General features: G+C 43.1%; 1 protein-coding gene across 1 annotated transcript in view; it reads right to left on the minus strand.

The window, feature by feature from the left end:
* LOC311234648 (uncharacterized protein) overlaps nt 1-20,026 on the minus strand; it is a 94,026-nt gene that overhangs the window by 16,678 nt on the left and 57,322 nt on the right. Inside the window, exons 5-7 of the mRNA XM_084321894.1 lie at nt 11,929-12,035; nt 10,087-10,186; nt 2,779-3,062 (exon numbers count right to left, since the gene is read on the minus strand). Coding sequence (XP_084178020.1) covers nt 2,779-3,062; nt 10,087-10,186; nt 11,929-12,035 — 491 coding nt within the window. The remainder of the gene's footprint in view (nt 1-2,778; nt 3,063-10,086; nt 10,187-11,928; nt 12,036-20,026) is intronic.

Here is a 20,026-nt window from a genome sequence, read left to right on the forward strand (position 1 = left end):
ACATTTTAAATTATATATTCCCTTCTCTGTCTGGCTTGCCCACATAAAAACTGGACAGTCCATTAGGTAGGCAATGTTCCTGGTTCCAAAAAGCACAGCTAATTGATTAATTAAAGGTTAATTGATTGCTTGGAAAGACCAGATGAGGTCAGAGGAGTTTGATAGTATTTACTGAGGATGGAGAGATAATGTTGATATTTAAACATAATAAATATAATACATAATAAATGTATACATGATCATGCAACATACATTTCTTTTTGTAGGAACGGTTTTGGAGAGGGAGGTTGGGAGGGGTTTTAGGTTGTGAGTTCCAAAAAATGGAACTTAAAGTTTAAAGCTCAATATATCAAAATGTGGCACTTTACAGACAGTGAACAGGTCTATTTGTATTAAAAAACAATAGATTGATTTTCATTTAAATGTCTGGAAGAGCTCAAAAATAAAAATATGATATTTTCGTTGCCTTTTTTGAGTTGATCTAAATGTTACGGATTGTGTTAAATGGCCATATGATATCATCTCGTATCGATTGCAGGCTCCTGAATGGAATCGTATCGTATCGTGGCAGACTTTGTGATATCGGCAAATATCGTATCGTTGTCCAAATAATCGATATTGTATCGTATTGTGATGGAACTGGTGATTCCCACCCCTACTCAACGTACGATTGTTCAAAATGCATCGGGAGATTTTTTTTTTTTTTTTTTTTGGAACTTGGAAGAGAGAGGCGATGAAGGCTGAAACAACCATTTTCTAACAGTAGGCAAAACATATTTTCCATATGTCCCCTTTAACACTTTGAATGCCCATCACGACATAACTTGTGTTATCAGCCCAACGCCTGAATGCCCATCACGACAAATATCGTTTTATTTTTTATTAGCGATCTAAATTCATATTTTATCAACCGAGTCTCCCGTTGGTACAGCAGCCCCTGTAGCAGCTCAGATTTGGAAAAAGCGCCCCCTATTTTCTCCCAGATGGTAATGCGCCCTTTTGGAATGGACTCAATGAAAATGGATGAGAAAAAAAACTCCGGAATCGAAATTTTACTTCGCATGTAACCGGAGATGATCCCAGTCATTGTGGAGCCTCAGGAATGTGTGGAATATGTGTTTACAGTAAGTTGCATTGGATCAATAAAAGGATAGATTTTTGGAATGGCGATCAGGAATTGGAATAATCTTTTTGGATACCATCTGATCTCAGGTAAGGAATCTATTTTACCAGTCTTAGGATAATCAGACCTGTTTTCACAGAGATATAAGCTTTCCCCCTATGTGTGATATGGCTGTTTGACTGTGCGAGCGATCAGGAACTAAGAGAATCGATTTTCAGCTCGCGGCACCAGCGTGCATACGTACACATATACTATCGATAATCTAGCGTTTATTTGAAAACGATTCATAAATAGGCAGAAAAATGACAACGTTCTAGAATATTCCAGTACAGGGCGTTTATCACGGAATCTTTTGTCACCCTTGAAAACGAGGGCTTTTCAAAATGCTATAAAACGGAAATGAACCGATAAAAAAACAATCCGCTTCGACAATGTTGACTGGAAAATGAGTCATTGATAAGCGACGGGCAGATTAGACACTATAATCTATTTAAAACATAGATTACATAGATATTACCGCTAACATTGAAGTGGATGGTGGGCATTCAAGCACTAAATGTGCGCCCCCTGCTGGGCACTGAAAGTGTTAAGTGTGGGGTCCCAAAAAAAATATCCTAAATGGGCGCTCTAGTAGCACACCATATAGCGCGCTGAGTTGCGAAGCGGTCGTCCCGGGTTCGTTTCCCAGTGCCGGCGACCATTTGCCGCATGTCTTCCCTACCTCTCCTCCCGTTCTCCCTCTCTCCTCTATCGGTCCTGCGTGGCCAGAAAAAGCTGTAAAACGCTAATAAAGATAATAAAAAAAATAAAAAAATAAATCCCAAATAAAATGGGGTCACGGTATGAGTAACCTGAGATCTCGTATACAGTCTTCTCTGTTGACAGAGAGGAATCCTACTTTTTGGATCCATAGGACGGTAGCATTTCAGGCTTTTGCACCCAATTTACTTTAGCTTCATTCCACAGATCTGAACCTGACATTTTACTTCAAAAATGTCCTTGTGCTGTCAGTTATCTTTGCAATTGTTTTTAAATAGCCCATATTATGTCCATTTCCCAGTTTAATATTTCTGTGGTCTATTTACAAACATTTGCATGTTGTTACGGTTACAGCTGTACAGACTCACCCAGCCTCGGGCGGCTTTCCCTCCTGTCTCTTTAAATGCAAATGAGCTGCTGCTCCCCTGTGCTGCAGCATTTCCTGGTTCATTCAGATCGAACTGTAAAACTCGACATTGCAGATCAAATGTGAATGAAGATCCAGTGATTGTAGGGTAAGTCTGTACAGCTGTAACCGTAACATGCAAATGTTTGTAAATAGACCACGGAAATATTAAACTGGGAAATGGACATAATATGGGCTATTTAAAAACAATTGCAAAGATAACTGACAGCACAAGGGAATTTTTGAAGTAAAATGTAAATTGGGTGCAAAAGCCTGAAATGCTACCGTCGTATGGATCCAAAAAGTAGGATTCCTCTCTGTCAACAGAGAAGACTGTATACGAGATCTCAGGTTAATATTGGTTCTAATATTGGTAGATTTATATACATGATTAAACTGTGTTAGGTCATAGGAGTAACTATGCACATATTGTTCAAATCTAGTGTTCTTCCCCTTTACCTTCCTTGGTAGAAGACCATTATGGTTGTACCTTGGTGTTGGTAGACGAGCGTTCTGGTGACTCAGTACTACGATCTCTCTCACGTTTCTTCTGCTGCTCCTCCTCCTCGTCTTCTGATGGCTTGCTCACTTTCCGGGGCTTGTCGGATAGATTAAGGCCCAACACCTGAGCAACCTTCTTGATTTCTTTGCGTTTGGTCTCAGCCGCCTCGTAGTCTTTGCGAAGGTCAGAGATCTGGCTCATCACCTGCTCCTGCAACCGGTTGATCTCTGAGAGCCTTGGATCCTCACAGCCTTTTTTCCTGAGAAGCTCCCCTATATAACAAATGAGACATTTGTCTATTAACCAACTATCCAAAACTGGATTACAATAATAAACCCCATTGTAAAACACATAGCATTAGGGCTGGGTGATTCATTAAATGAGTTTCAATTTCAATTATGATTATGGCTTCCCACGGTCATGATAATCGAGGTACTATAGGCTATTATTGTGTTGCATGCCGTGTTGCTCTCATTTTGTCTTGTGCTTTAAATGCAGTGCACCCTTCCTTCAGTGGTGCGTTCCACCCCTCCCCCTCCAGGCCCAAACAGTAGTTTCAGCTGGTGTTGAGATGGAGCAGCCAGCACGTTTCTCCAGTAATTTTGAAACGTCTTTGATAACTTGTAGAAGATGACAGAAAGGCAGCCTTTGGTAACTTGTAGAAGATGACAGAAAGGCAGCCTTTGGTAACTTGTAGAAGATGACAGAAAGGCAGCCTTTGGTAACTTGTAGAATATGACAGAAAGGCAGCCTTTGGTAACTTGTAGAAGATGACAGAAAGGCAGCCTTTGGTAACTTGTAGAAGATGACAGAAAGGCAGCCTTTGGTAACTTGTAGAAGATGACAGAAAGGCAGCCTTTGGTAACTTGTAGAATATGACAGAAAGGCAGCCTTTGGTAACTTGTAGAAGATGACAGAAAGGCAGCCTTTGGTAACTTGTAGAAGATGACAGAAAGGCAGCCTTTGGTAACTTGTAGAAGATGACAGAAAGGCAGCCTTTGATAACTTGTAGAAGATGACAGAGGGGCAGCCTTTGGTAACTTGTAGAAGATGACAGAAAGGCAGCCTTTGGTAACTTGTAGAAGATGACAGAAAGGCAGCCTTTGGTAACTTGTAGAAGATGACAGAAAGGCAGCCTTTGGTAACTTGTAGAAGATGACAGAAAGGCAGTCTTTGGTAACTTGTAGAAGATGACAGAAAAGCAGCCTTTGGTAACTTGTAGAAGATGACAGAAAGGCAGCATTTGGTAACTTGTAGAAGATGACAGAAAGGCAGCCTTTGGTAACTTGTAGAAGATGACAGAAAGGCAGCCGTTGGTCGAGAAGAAAGGTAAAACTAATTCAGTCGTCCTCATATGATGTTCTCAAATCAATGAGTAATCGTGTTTAATAATCGTGATTTCAATATCAATAAAAATTATCATGATTTTTGCCATAGTCTAGGAGCCCTAGTGTAGGCTCAATTTGCCTATCTAAGCCAGGATACGTCTTCAACGCGCTCACACCACATTGACTTGGGCTGTCTTGTTACTCACTGTTTGATGTTGTTGATAGTTGCATCCGATGGGTTCGAACCGGTTGAGTTTTATGGAAGGAGTTGCGTAAAGTTTCAAATAATAACGGGGCAAACAAATGAAACAAAACAGGCTCCAGACTTGTACTAAAAAGGTTTCAAAACAAACAGGCGCAGCAAAAGGGTTTCAAATAAACTCATAATGATTCTAAGCAAAGTCTTTCTTTTCAGTCTTTCATTCATTCAATCTGCGCTGTGTATGTGTGTAGCAAGCGAGCGGTTGAAAAACTGTTTCTCATCTGGCGTGCGTTTACACACAGCTGTGCCATAATTAATAGGAGAACCATGGTGCCATTTTACGAGGCGACCAGTGGCGGCGCTATTTAGTCAAAACTATTAAATCAAATGAAATGGCTCCTACATTACCGGCCCCTATTGTTATGGGCAGGCTCTAATAACAATACAAAATCAAAAAACTGCTGGAGCCATACAAAATGTTCAAAACAAAATAAATACATGTGAGGTGGGAAACAGGCATGGTGTATATGCCTGTTTGAATCTTCAGTACCTAATTTGAGTTTGGCACCAGCAGGCAAATCATGCTGATGGGCCTTTCAAGTACACTGGTTTTTGTCTGAAGACGCACACTTCTCACAAGTCCTCTTGAGTCTGGCATTGTTTCCAGGACTCTAGCCAACATCCAGGATCCTCTTGGTGCATTCGTGTCAGCTATGATCACAATGTCTTCCTTTTCAAAGTTCCTGCGGATGCGGTTCCATTTTTGACGTACATTCATAAGAGGTAGGTATTCTTTTATCCATCTAGTCCAAAATAGATCTGACAGGTACTGTACTTGTCTCCAATGGCGATTTGCATACACATGGTCTTTTGGGAGGATAGCAGGGTGCTTTGCATCTTCTGGCATGGCTGCTCTGCTTAATCTCCCACCCACTCTTATGGCTTCGTTTTCAAGTTTGGGATCAAGCTTGTAGGTTGAACTGTGTTTCTGCACGTTCAAACTTCCTTTCTGCAATGTTTTGATTTCCTCTTGAAATCCTTGTTTGAGACAGAATCTTACAACGGCTATCTCTGAAATGTCCAGTTCATCCAGAGAGTTTGTGTGCCTTTACAGTGTTTTTGAATTTTTTCATCTCCACTTCAATTGTCTGTCTTTGTTTGTCTGCGTCTGGTTCTTGAATTTGCATCAGATCTTTCCTTTTTTTACTCAACTGCAAAAGGTGAGTTCTCAAATACAACATCCATGCTACAGCTCTTTTCAATTTGTAGAAACTTGAGTAGTGGTGTATGAGAGTGCTAGTAGGATCTTGATCCATCATCTGAATGGTATCGACTGTAACCTTCTCTCTTTTGACTTCCGGATCGTCGGCTGGTATGGGGGTGAGATCAGCAGGTAAGTTAGGCCATGTCTCTTCTTTTTCCTGTAGGAAGTCCGGCCCCTTCTTCCAGTTTTCACACTTTAAAAATGCATCAGCTGTAAGACCTCGGGACACATGGTCTGCAGGGTTGATCTTGGTGTTCACTTGGGTTCTGAATGTATCTTCATCCACATTCCTGTTCACTTTCACTGCTAGTACTGCAGCAGTAAGTTCCATTCTGGGTGTTGTAACCCGTTTCAAGGGGGCGTCTCTTGCCTTTGCCATGATTACACGCAGTCTGCGTTTCTTTGGGTGGCGTACTCCATGGTGAGTCCTTCTTTCCTCTAGATTTAACTGCTCTTGTGGCACAGCTTCAGCGTGTCCCTTTTGAATGACACTTTCAAGAAGGTCAGTGTACTGTTTGTGAAACTCCACATCTTTCTTGAATTTCCCTTTTTGGATCATGAGGTCATTCAAATGTATTATTGATATGCGATTGCCGAAAATATGGGTTGGCTGCTTATGGCTTATTGTGGGTTTGTGTAGAAGCCCACTAACCACCCATCCAAGTCTCGTCTTTACAGCATAGGGCCCATTACCCTTGCTATTAATTACTGCCCACGGTTCCATAAACTTAGCTGCATCATTACCAATCAGGAGTCCAATATCTGCATCAATATATGGCAACTTAACCTCTTTTAGGTAGTTCCATTCTTGCACATCATCCTGAGTGGGAATTTGTTGCTTGGTTACAGGAATTTCTGTTTGAGTATAGAGTGGTGGCAGTTTTAGGAAATCATCTCCTTCAAGACTTGACACTTCCAGCCCATTGATTCGGTTAATACTTATGACCCTTTCTTGTCCTAGAGTACGAAGTAGGATTCGAGTTGGTGTTGCCTTAGCATTCAGTTGCTTCCTTAAAGCCTCAGTACAGAAGGTTCCAGTGCTTCCTGGATCAAGGAAAGCGTACGTTTGAAGTACCTGGTTAGAATTTGACAACTTGACTTGCACAGGAACAATTGACAGTTTCTGTTGGTCACCGGCCCCAGTATGAATAGGCCTATTCATGGTGACTAATGCACTGCCCACCGACGTGCTATCGGTGCTTGGACTAGTTTGACTTGTATCTTTTTTAAATTCAATGTGCAACACAGTAGGATGCTTCTTTGTGCATATTTTACAAGTCACACGTTTTTTACAGTCCTTACTCATGTGACCCTGAGTCACACATCCGAAACATAAACCGTTTACTTTAAAGAACTCAACTTTGTCTTTGTGTATTTTCTTATCTAATGTCTTGCACAGGTCTGTGCTGTGGTTTTCTTTGCAAAAGAAACATGTTTTCTGTTGCACGGCTGCAGAGCTGCTTGTGCTCGACTGTGACTTTGGTTCTGAGGATTCTGTTACTGTCGCAAAACTGCTCTTATAATTGCCTTTAGTGTATGATGAAACTGCTACAGATTTCAAAATACTGTTTCGCGGAGGAGGGATTGTCCTCTTGTCTTTCGGTTTTGTGTCTTGTATTTCTCCAAAGAGGGGATCAATGGCAATGTTTGCTTGCCTTTCAATGAAATTTACAAGTTGTGGGAACTTAGCTCTTCTGTGTGTACGCTCATAGTAACCATATGCTACTGCCCTCCACCTCTCTCTGTGCTTGAATGGCAGTTTTGACAAGACAGATTTCAAGTGTGTAGGATTGTTCATGTCTTGCAGAATTTCATTATTGCTCATAGCATTGCAGCATGTTCTCAAGAAGAGTGAGTATTTGTGTAAGGCTTTACCATCTTCTGATCGGATTGCATCCCAATTCAGAATTTGTTCCTGATAGGCAGCAGCAATGAGAACCTAATTTCCAAAATGTTTGCGTAGCAGCCGTTTTGCTTTCACATAGCCTTTTTGGGAATCCATGTGAAGGCAGCTTCTCACAATTGCCTTTGGTTCTCGATCTGTAAATTGTTCAAGAAAGAGCAGTCGATCTCTGTTGTTACTTGTCTTTCTTTCTATACAATGTTCAAATGTACTAATGAAAGAGACATAACTTAATGGATCACCTTTAAAAACAGGTATCTCTCTAGAAGGCAAGAGTGAGAACCTCTGTTCTTGAATTAACATTTCTGTGATTTCATTTTGTTTTCTCAAAATGTCCATCATGGCTCCGCCTGGTTGAACATTAACCTGAGCACCATCTTGCAAGCCAAAGTTTGGGTTAGGCTGTTGGGGTTGTTGGTGAGCAACAGGCATTCGTGACCTTGTAGGCTGCTGAGCCATTTATTTCTGTGGCTGCCGTAATTGGCCACTAGGGGCATGTTGAGACCTTCGTCTCAGTGGTGGATGGGAAGCTGCTCCTTCAAATTCATCATCATCATCATCATCATCATCATCATCATCATTCTCTTCAGCCTCATCATCCTCTTCATAGTCATCATCTTCCTCTTCATCATCCAATCCATGATTAACCTTCTGGCTGTCCACTGGTAAGGATCGCATTGAGTCAAAATAAAGTGGATTGATGTGGATTAAGGGGTTAACATCAAGCCTGGTGTCTACATGTTTAGTAACATCCAGAACCTTTAACATGGCATCAGCAGCTGCAATTTCCACTTCCAATTCAAATGCTTCCTTTCTTGCTTTGAGCTGTGCCTCCTGAAATTCAAATGCTTGTCTTTGCTTGAGATAAGCAGAACGTGTGGCTAGATTGGCTCTTTCGGCCTCTACCTGTCTTAATGCTGCGGTGCTTGAAGTGGATTTCATGCCAAGTGAATTATTGCCAAATGATTTCACACTTTGTGCTGGTGTCACTGCTGGTGTCACTTCTGGTGGCTTTTGTGCCATAGCTGCAGGGGCATTATTTATCCATTCTATAACCTTATCATGAAATTCACATATGATTTTGAACTTCGGCATGTACCACTGATCTTGTTCTTCTGCCGCTTCCTCTTCTGATAACAGCTGCTGTACTGTTTTGTGAAGTGATTTGAAGTGATTTGTTTTAGAATTAAATTCATTGTATTCTTGTTTAACCAATTCAACATTTCTGTAATCAACCATAAGTGCTTGTAACACATTTCTTTTGCTTGTGAGTTGTCCAAGTTTAGCTTTTCTTCGATTACATTGTTTTGTATAATTAGCCTCAAGTGCCCGTTGCGTGGGTTTCACTTGTCTCTTTCCCTCAACCACAGGCAAGTTAACATTTGTATCAGAAGTGTGAACGGTGGTAACTTCAATCACAGCAGCTGCATCAGAACCTTCAGTCACAATCACAGCAGCTGCATCAGAATGGCCCAATTCGTCTTTATCTTGACCAGACATCGTTAAGCAGCATCTATTTATCTATTTATAACGGTGCACAGGTTTATTTGATGACGACATATATTTCTTCAAATCCACTTTAAATGCGCGTCTTTGGCGTTCATTTATCCACATGATATCGCACATTGCATTATCTTTAATAGAATCACACATCCATTAGATACTTTGATCCTCCAATTCTATTTTGAAATGCGCGTCTTTGGCGTCCATTTATCCATGATATCGCACATTGTATTGTCTTTAATAGCATCACACATCCATTAGATACTTTGATCATCCAATTCCATTTTGAAATGCGCGTCTTTCGTGTTCATTTATTCAATCATATTGCACAGTCCATTGTTTTCAATAGCGTGACACATCCAGTAGATCCGTTTGATACCATTTTAAATGCGCGTCTTTCGCGTTCATTTATCCAATTGTATTGCACATTCCATTGTTCTCAATAGCGTGACACATCCATTAGATCATTTTGATCCATCAAATTCCATTAATTGTGTCCGTATCAGAGAGTTTTTCAACTTGAATGTAGGCTCAATTTGCCTATCTAAGCCAGGATACGTCTTCAACGCGCTCACACCACATTGACTTGGGCTGTCTTGTTACTCACTGTTTGATGTTGTTGATAGTTGCATCCGATGGGTTCGAACCGGTTGAGTTTTATGGAAGGAGTTGCGTAAAGTTTCAAATAATAACGGGGCAAACAAATGAAACAAAACAGGCTCCAGACTTGTACTAAAAAGGTTTCAAAACAAACAGGCGCAGCAAAAGGGTTTCAAATAAACTCATAATGATTCTAAGCAAAGTCTTTCTTTTCAGTCTTTCATTCATTCAATCTGCGCTGTGTGTGTGTGTAGCAAGCGAGCGGTTGAAAAACTGTTTCTCGTCTGGCGTGCGTTTACACACAGCTGTGCCATAATTAATAGGAGAACCATGGTGCCATTTTACGAGGCGACCAGTGGCGGCGCTATTTAGTCAAAACTATTAAATCAAATGAAATGGCTCCTACACCTAGTATGTTAATGTTAATAATTTGAGAGCAGTCATAGAAAGATGTTATATTTATTAGATAAGAAATTAAGATTTCAACAGCACTGACCTTGCTGTCTTTTCAGGCTCTCAAGTTCCTTCATCAAGTACTCTTTCTTCCTCATAGTGATGTCTCTTTCTTGTCTCAGTTTTTCTTGTTCCTCGAAAATCTGTTTTTTTTAAAGAGGATCAAACATAAAAAAAAAGACAAATAGATATAAATGTTGTCTACTGAAAGAGGAACTGCTCTGTGAACCCCCTCAATCAAAAGGCAATTCATACAACACATGCATGTATAAACATACTGTTGAAATACTTTCACTTTGGAAAACAAGGTTTTACTGCACAACAATAGTAGAGTTGAAATGCAACACCTTTTGATCATATATATTTTTTTATTCAGCACAAAATCAAAACAGTACAGATATGCAGATATACTTTACATCACGTTCTCAATCAACATCATGTCTGTACCGTATCATTAAGAGACAGCTATGCTGGGCGGCTACGTGGCGTAGTGGGCAAGGCGCTCGCCACGAAATCTGGAGACGCTGAGCTTGCCTGTTCGAGCCCAGCGCTCCACATTTGCTTTCAGTTTAGCTGGTCGTCCGTACTAATACACATTGGCCGTATTAGGGGGTGGGAAACTGATGGGTGGGGATCGGGCGTTGTGGACAGCGACTCCTACAGGTCGGTTGGTGCGCCTGCGCAGTAGAATCAGGAAGTGTCGGGGGCAGCGTGAGCCTCCCACGCGTTACTCCTCGCCACTGAGAGATCGAGCTGCGCAGGTGAAAAGATGCGACTGCTGTTACCTCAAGTACCGGAGGGGACTTGTGCTATGTATGACTTAGTTCACATTGCAGCCGGCTTGTGGGAGGCAAAAAACAGCGTTCGTGACAGGGGAGGGTTGAATTGGATGATAAGAAATTGGGATGGGAGAAAATATAGAAATTGGGAGAAAAAGTGGATAAAAAAAAAAGAGAGCTATGCATGGAGAAGGGGCGTGGGGGACACACACAAAAACCAACAACAAAACAAAATAAATAAATAAACAGGTAACCCAGAATATACTATGTGTCAACCTCTCTTCTCTGGGTGTAGTACAGCAGTAGCAAACATTCTCTTATACCAGAGCTTTGGTTGTATCACCATCACTGCATTACAAATCCAACCCTTCATCCTCCATCACTGACCATTCTCAAAAGCATGTAAATGCATGCAGTTAGGATTGCGTCCTTCTTCCCGTTCACATATCCCGTCTATTCAGCACAAAATCAAGACAGTACAGATATGCAGATATACCTTACAACTAGTTCTCAACCAACATCCTGTCTGTACCGTGTCATCCAGAGACAGCTATGCTTGGGGAAGGGGCGCAAAAATAAATACATTAACAGAAATAAAAATAAAAAATAAATAATATAAAAAAAATAAAAAAAAATAAAAAATAACAGAATATACTACGTGTGGTTCAAACCATTTAAAAAATAAAATGACAATAAAATGGGGAGTGAGATGAAAATAATAAGATGAAAATAAGTAATACATTGCCTTTATAGCCCTATTCGCTCTATACAAGCCCACTTTCTATCGAACTGTTCACCTTGCAACCTGATCAGATGAGTCATCCTCTCCATGTCCTGAATTTCTTTAACTTTGTTTAGCCATTGGTTATGTGTTGGGGGACTGGGTTTTAACCAATTAATTGTGATCATTTTCTTGGCAGCAGTTAACAGTATTTGAAGAAGATACACACTTTTCCTTTCCTCAATGCCCTCTGGTATGACTCCGAGGATGGCAGTTTTGAAATCATGTGGAATGTCCATGTCGAATACTTTTTTTACATCCCTGAATACATCATCCCAGAAGTGACATAGTTTTGGGCATGTCCAGAAAATGTGTGTATGGTTACCTTTTGCTTTTGATTCTCATTGTTCTTTTCTTCAAGGACTCTCCTCTCACGGTTGTTTGCCTTGGAGCTTTCCTTCCCACTATCCAGACGCATGCTCTTTGATGATCCTATGAGGACATAGACGAATAACAGCTTATTAACTTTTTAGTCTACCAGCTGCAGTGTGAGAGAAAACGGTGCTTTTTCAATGTATGTGATGTATAGATTGGGGAGAGATGACCACAGCTAAAACGGTGATTGAAATGTGCATGGAAGAGGTGACGGTGGTGGAACCAGTGATTTCACAGGCACAGGCCGCGTCAGCGAGGGTTTTGTTATGAATTCCTTAGAAGAACATCTGAGATTAGAGTGTAGGCCCAGAGCAGGAGGAGAGGGGTGACCTCTTTAATGCAACAGTGGATGAAACGTTTAATGGTGTGAAAGGTTAGCAGTCGTCATGACAGCACGTCGCATGACAACCAGGAGAGGGGCGGGGGGCCGTCGTTGCTACGACGAAGACCTATAAGTCGAACGGTGTTTCCGGGTAGAGCAGACTAGAATCTGACTGAGACTGGGAGGGAAGGAACCAGGAGAGACTCTTCCTCCTCCACCATCTAGGGGGGGGGGGAAGGGAGAATGCCACATCATCATTACAGTAGCTTCGGCTAACACGAGGAGGGTTTCAGGCTAACGACCAGGCCTGACCACTATTGGACTGAATAACAAAAGGACGATAGATGAACACACCGAAAGATCATTAGAAATAGACTCTTCAAGGACAATACAATCTGTTAACATCTGAGCTGAGGTTTCTGTTTAGAGAAATAAAACCACGCTTTTCCTTGTAAGGTATTTCACGGTGTCGGAGTGTCGAATTATTATGGTTTATGGATTGCACTAACGGGGGAGATAAGGATCTTATCTACCAGTATCGGAGACGTCAGGACCATTAAAAGTACACAACGCAGAGGAATTGGATGGAGGGCCAAACAGACAAAGACGTGATACTGGCCAGTTTGATCAGAATCTTACAGTTGATGCCGTTGGGACCCGGATTTGCAAGAGATTAAAACAACGGGAACAGTTGGTTGTTGTTGGTTGTTGATGACAGCCGGATTTGCAAGAGATAAGAACAACGGATAAAGACTTTTTCAATAATGGGGCGACAGTGGACAACAGTCATCAATGTGTGGGAGAATCATGATCGAAGCAAGGCCGGCCAGCCCTGGGAGAGAGCGGCGAGTCGAGCGGTCAGGAGGCGAACCAGCGCTGTAGGGGAAACAGCGCTCCGATCAAAAATGTGAGTTCACTGTGCACACGGTTGTTTTGATCTTTTATAGCCAAATAAAAACGAACAGATAGTGAATCCGTAAACGTAAACATTTCTAGTTTGACACAGAGAGAGAATGCCAGCTGTAATAATATGAGCAGAGAGCCATGGTGAAAATCGAGGGTGTTATCTACAGAGAATGAAAAGCAAATGAGGCAGGCTGCACAGTTTTGGTTTAAGGAGGGTAAATGCGAGATGAGGAAAGGGGGGGGGGGGGCGCTTGAATCAGATCGAAAAATTGTTATGGCGGGACTGTTTTCATAACAGAAGGAAAGTCGAAAGGAGATTGTACCAGTGTGTATTATGTCCGATCAGGCAAGAGTATTAGTCTGAGAAAGCGTCCCCTGATAATGGATAGGAAAGAGAGGAAAAACAGCGGTGTTTTCAGGCCTTGGAAGGAAGGGCAGCGGCCGTTTGTTGAGAGAGTAGCCATTTGCACCGAGTCAAAATGGCCGCAGAGCCACGAGGGGTTTATAATCAGGAAGTGACACGTCACCTACAATCCTCTAGACTGAGTTTTGGCCGCCATCTAGGGGGGCAGTGGGATAATACAGGCAAATGGAGGAGTAGGTCGCCACCTAGTGGCGGAGGGGGGGGGGGGGGGGGGGTAGTGCTGGGGAGTTTCCATTACCCATAGGGGAATATTTAGAGTTTAATTCAATTAAGGAGTTTAATTGCGGAGGGGGGGGGGGTAGTGCTGGGGAGTTTCCATTACCCATAGGGGAATATTTAGAGTTTAATTCAATTAAGGAGTTTAATTGCGGAGGGGGGGGGGGGGGTAGTGCTGGGGAGTTTCCATTACCCATAGGCGAATATGTAGAGTTTAAGTTAATTAAGGAGTTGAATTTTTTCAAAATTACCAACTGCTTGTGTGTATACACGGTGGTGTATGTGAGAACTTTGTAAAGGAACTCAAAGTGTGGTATATAGAGCGACGGGACAGCTCCAGGGCGACGGTAGACAGCCCTGTAGGGTATATAGAGCGACGTGACAGCTCCAGGGCGACGGTAGACAGCCCCGTAGGGTATAGAGCGACGGTGACAGCTCCAGGGCGACGGTAGACAGCCCCGTAGGGTATAGAGCGACGGTGACAGCTCCAGGGCGATGGTAGACAGCCCCGTAGGGTATAGAGCGACGGTGACAGCTCCAGGGCGACGGTAGACAGCCCCGTAGGGTATAGAGCAACGGTGACAGCTCCAGGGCGACGGTAGACAGCCCCGTAGGGTATAGGGCGACGGACAGCTCTGTTGTATGTTAGATGATAGTACGAGTACGTATGTGAGTTAGGAGCAGGGAACCAACCTGCTCTGTTGTATGTTAGAGCGATGCTCGGTTGTATGTTATTATCATAATAATAAGATCGATATACAGGTTAATTAAATAAGTTTAATTATGAAATAAGAGGGAGTTCGATCTCCAGTGGGGCCTTCTCACACCTAATAAATAGGCAGAGTCTTGAGGGGACACGTCACCAGAAAGAACTGGCGCGCGCTGGGGGTCAACCGTGGGACAAACGTAGAGCGCCGAGTGGGTATCGTTTAGCTGCTGGTGTCACGCCGGAAGACAACAAAACAGGGAACAGCCCTGTAGGATTAGATATGGGTGTTGAGAAGGTGGGGGACTAATAGAGAACAAATAGCGCCATGGGCTGTAGGACACTCACACCGTCCAACAGTCTGAAAGGGCGTGGCCATGGCAGGGGCTTGCAGAGGAAAAAAAATATATAGAGAACGAGCTGCAGGCCCAAAGCCACGGTAGACTAATAGAAAACACAGGGTCGAGTGTACAGAAAGACTGCCGGTGTTGTGTTTCTGCTTTCAAGGGGGGAATGACACCGACAGCGATGGAGATGGCCAGGAGACAGACTGGAGGAGGAGGAAGCCGCAGGGGCCAGGCACGGCAGCCTGGTACACAGATCGTCCACGACGAGAGAGAGGGCCGACGGCGGTGGAGATGAGCCTCAACCAAGATGACCGACAGGGCGGAGATGACCGACGGGGCGGAGATGACCGACGGGGCGGAGACGGCCGACGAGGCGGAGTCCAGCGGTCGCAGGCGGTGTTTGCCCAGGGGAGAACGAGGCAGACATCGGAGGGGGTTTCCCTGCGGAGACGCTGTTTAGAGAGCGTTTTGAAACAACAGAGCACGGGCGGTGAATCATGAACAAACAGGGACTTCCTTTCAGAGTCAATCAGGAGATCGAGAGACGAGACAACAGCGAGAAGTCCTGTGTTCATTGATTAGGAGTATGAGATATAAATGGAGGATTCATATATAAGATATATGTATAGAAGGATATATATATATATAGAAGGTAGATAAGAGGGAGAACAGTAGAACAACAGGATATAATTATTGGGAGCAGACAGGGGGGCTCCAATGGTTATGAGTCGTTGGATGTTGTTGGTTTTGGTGGTCGGTTTCGGTTCCCTTTGTGCACGAAGGGGGGCGCAAACAGACATCAGGCAGCAGGATCACTGGGTTGACCGTGGGCCGTCTTCGTTTCTTGTGCACGAGAGACGAGGTTGGTTTGCTTCAACCACAGGCTATTTTTGGCATAATTAATTGAAAAACCAAATAATGATTTATGATTCTGAAGGGGTGATAAGAATCAAGGGGGGATTGAGAGAAAACGGTGCTTTTTCAATGTATGTGATGTATAGATTGGGGAGAGATGACCACAGCTAAAACGGTGATTGAAATGTGCATGGAAGAGGTGACGGTGGTGGAACCAGTGATTTCACAGGCACAGGCCGCGTCAGCGAGGGTTTTGTTATGAATTCCTTAGAAGAACATCTGAGATTAGAGTGTAGGCCCAGAGCAGGAGGAGAGGGGTGACCTCTTTAATGCAACAGTGGATGAAACGTTTAATGGTGTGAAAGGTTAGCAGTCGTCATGACAGCACGTCGCATGACAACCAGGAGAGGGGCGGGGGGCCGTCGTTGCTACGACGAAGACCTATAAGTCGAACGGTGTTTCCGGGTAGAGCAGACTAGAATCTGACTGAGACTGGGAGGGAAGGAACCAGGAGAGACTCTTCCTCCTCCACCATCTAGGGGGGGGGGGAAGGGAGAATGCCACATCATCATTACAGTAGCTTCGGCTAACACGAGGAGGGTTTCAGGCTAACGACCAGGCCTGACCACTATTGGACTGAATAACAAAAGGACGATAGATGAACACACCGAAAGATCATTAGAAATAGACTCTTCAAGGACAATACAATCTGTTAACATCTGAGCTGAGGTTTCTGTTTAGAGAAATAAAACCACGCTTTTCCTTGTAAGGTATTTCACGGTGTCGGAGTGTCGAATTATTATGGTTTATGGATTGCACTAACGGGGGAGATAAGGATCTTATCTACCAGTATCGGAGACGTCAGGACCATTAAAAGTACACAACGCAGAGGAATTGGATGGAGGGCCAAACAGACGAAGACGTGATACTGGCCAGTTTGATCAGAATCTTACAAGTGGCTGGTCATGTCTAACATCTACCAACTTTAACAATTTCACCAGCCAACTAATTCATACATTTTTTAAATATTATATACATATATATGTTTTATTGTATTATAATTATTATTTTTTGGAAGAACCTCTACATGACATAATTTTTTTTTAAATGTTTTGCCAAGAGTAAAGACCATAACCATATCAAAACAGCAGTCAAAGTGTATATTTTCATTTTTACAGATGTTTTGTAAGATTTACCTAAAATAAGAATTTATCGAAAAAATTCTAATTACCGGTATATGTCTTTTATCGTAAAACCGTGAGGAAATGACTGAATCCAGATTCAACCCTGCCATTGGAAAGAGGAGCCTTTTCCCTATCCATAGATGTATGATTTGGCCATAATAAAGTCAAAGTCAAGTTCAAATATGAATTTATAATTAAAATCGATTATCATTTATTACTGTATCTACAAATCCTTCTGTTTAATCATCTTCCCTTTATTCATTTGCTTAGATTTTTTTGTACACTTGAGCTCAATAAGGTGGTGAATGAGCTCAGGGAGCAAGCTCGGTTTGCTCACAATTGTAACATAGTGTTATTCACAGGCACAGATGCAAAAAAATATCATCATTTATATTCTCCTTTTTTTCATTACAATTTACTCAAGCCTAGTAACAGACAATATTTCGGGGAATACATACCCCCAGGGCCCTAGATGTTCCTAGATACCAAGAACATGCTAATTGACCTTGTAGAAGTGGAGCAATCTTCCATTTACTTAGGCATGTACCTTTAGGCGGGGGCGGAGCCAGGCGTTCATGGAGTGAGACGTGTTTCATGAGAGCTCCCTTCTATCGTGCAAAATCCACTTTTCTCCCCATTAGTCTTTATTTTATTTTTATTTGTTATTGGTCTTCTTGTTGAGTTGTCGAGTTTCAACTACTTTAGTCGACTTTTTTCAACTTTCTGCGATGTCGATGGAGACCAGAGCCATGAGCACTCCAGCCGGCAAACTGCCACCGGGTCTACCCTCGCATTCGCCCGGAATCAGTGAGATAAGTGAAGCTGTTCTCTCGGTCATGACCAAACTCCATGCAGACTTTGAGGTACGCTTCGCTGAAACACAAAGAAAAGTACAGGCGGAATTTTTTGATACCCTTCATCGAGCGATGTCAGAGGAAATTAGATTGGCGGTCGATCCGTTGAGGGAGAAGATGGAGTCGCTACACGCTGCCTCCACAGCTAATGCTAACGAACTAGCCTCGCTAACGACAGAGGCCTCACAACAGGGCGAGAGGATGGCGTGTCTGGAGAGCTCCCTGCTGGCTAGGCAGGCTGACGTTGCCAAACTACAGTCGGTAATTGTGGAAATGCAGTCCCGGGAGAGACGCTACAACATCAGGATTGTTGGTGTACCGGAGGGCACTGAGGGAGGTCATCTCTCGGAGACCATGCCGGAATTGTTGCAGAAAATACTGGGGGCGGATGTCCTCCCCAGCCCACCCGTATGCGAGTCTGCCTACAGAGCGGGCAAGACCAGTCCTGGAGTGAACAAGGAGCCGAGGCCCATCATTGTCAAGCTAAACAGGCTACAACAGAGGGAGCTCATCATGCGGTCGGCCCGTGCCAGAAGGGGTGAACTAGGTCTCGGCAATCACAAAGTGGCCATTTTCGAAGACTTTACGCCGGAGGTTCAAGCACAGAGGCGAATACAAAGTGGTCATGGCCAGGCTATGGAAACTGGGCCTGAGGCCTACGCTATTCGCCCCCGCAAGATTATCCGTGCTGTGTAAGGGCGATGATCGTCGTTCATTTTGGTCGTTGGCTAAAGCGGAGGAATATCTCGGGGGGATAGCCGAGACTGTAGCTTGATAACTGTGGCGGGTGAGTGACTTGGCGATGTGGGCCTAAATACATTGATAGGGCGGACTACTCACAAATGCTTATTGTCATGCCCAAACAGGCTAACTGGCCACTGCCCATCCAAGCTAGCGGGGCATCCCAATGACTTCTGTTACTTGCTAATGCTGACCTCATGGTCGTACGTGTGTCTATGGAAGCTAGCGAGCTAGCTGGACAATGTTCATTTCAGATACAAGCGTGCTAGCTGGTTTCATCACTAGCTTGCACGCTAGCCTCGGGCTAACTAACATGCTATGGCTATCGCCCGCACCGAATCATTCGGGACCCGTTAATGTTTACGTATTTTGGCTGTTGTTGCTGTTTAAGTGGCATCTGTTTGCACAATTTAACTGTGATTGGGTCCTGCCCTACCTATCTTCTGATATGCTTTATTATTTTAATTTTTCTTTTATCCAGTTGTGCTATAGCTTTGCGACGTTGATACGCAGATTTAGAAGTAGTTGGTTACAGGGATGGCGTTGAGTTATTATATAATAATGGCTAATTTTTCCCTTATAGTTGGCTCATATTAGGGCCAAGGCTCACGTTTGTTGTTTTCCTTGTCTAGACGGGGTTTGGCTGTTTTGAGCCTTAGGCTCCAGTCGTAGAAGGTCGGTTAAGTATATATATGCAATATATAATAACAGGCTGTGTCAGGTATAGCTTATTACTATCCCCGGGTTAATGAAGGTGTGTACTTCTATTCTTATATAGGATTATGTCATTCCAGCCTTTGTGCCTGACCAGAGGGACGGTTAAATGCTTGCACCTTGACCATAACCCTTTTTCCTTTTTCTTTTTATTGTTGCTGTTTAAATGACATCCGTTTGCACAATTTAACTGTGATCGGGTCCTGCCTTAGACTATCTTCTGGTATGCTTTAATTTTTTTAATGTTCCTTTATCCATTTGTGCTATAGCATTGCGACATTGATATGCAGATTCGGAAGTAGTTGGTTACAGGGATGATGTTGAGTTATTATATAATAGCTATTTTTTCCCTTATAGTTGTCTCATGTTAGGGCCAAGGCTCACGGTGGTTTGCGACCGATAACTTTATTGAATTTAAAATTTTTATTTTTATTTGTGTATATTGGACTAGTGGGGGGTTTAATCAGGGGTTTATCTAGAGAGGGGGTCGGAGTGGGGAGCGTCTTATTGGATCCATGATTCCAGTGGGAAACGATAGGAAGATGACCATCCTTAGTGGATGGAGCATAGGGAGGGGATTGGAGAATGGGTATAGGAGGGTTAATATTAGGACGGGTGGGTTAGGGTATAGAGTAGAAGTAGGGGGGGTTGTAACTGGGGTGGTATTTTTCTGTGTTTTCTGTACGGTTGTCCTGTATGTGTGTAATTGTTCCTCCTCTGAACTCTTGGGATTGACCGTCTGGGCCCGTCTGGCTGCACTGGTATGTTCTCCACGCATT

This window comes from Notolepis coatsorum (assembly GCF_963971535.1).
Source record: "Notolepis coatsorum genome assembly, chromosome: 9".
NCBI lineage: Eukaryota > Metazoa > Chordata > Actinopteri > Aulopiformes > Paralepididae > Notolepis > Notolepis coatsorum.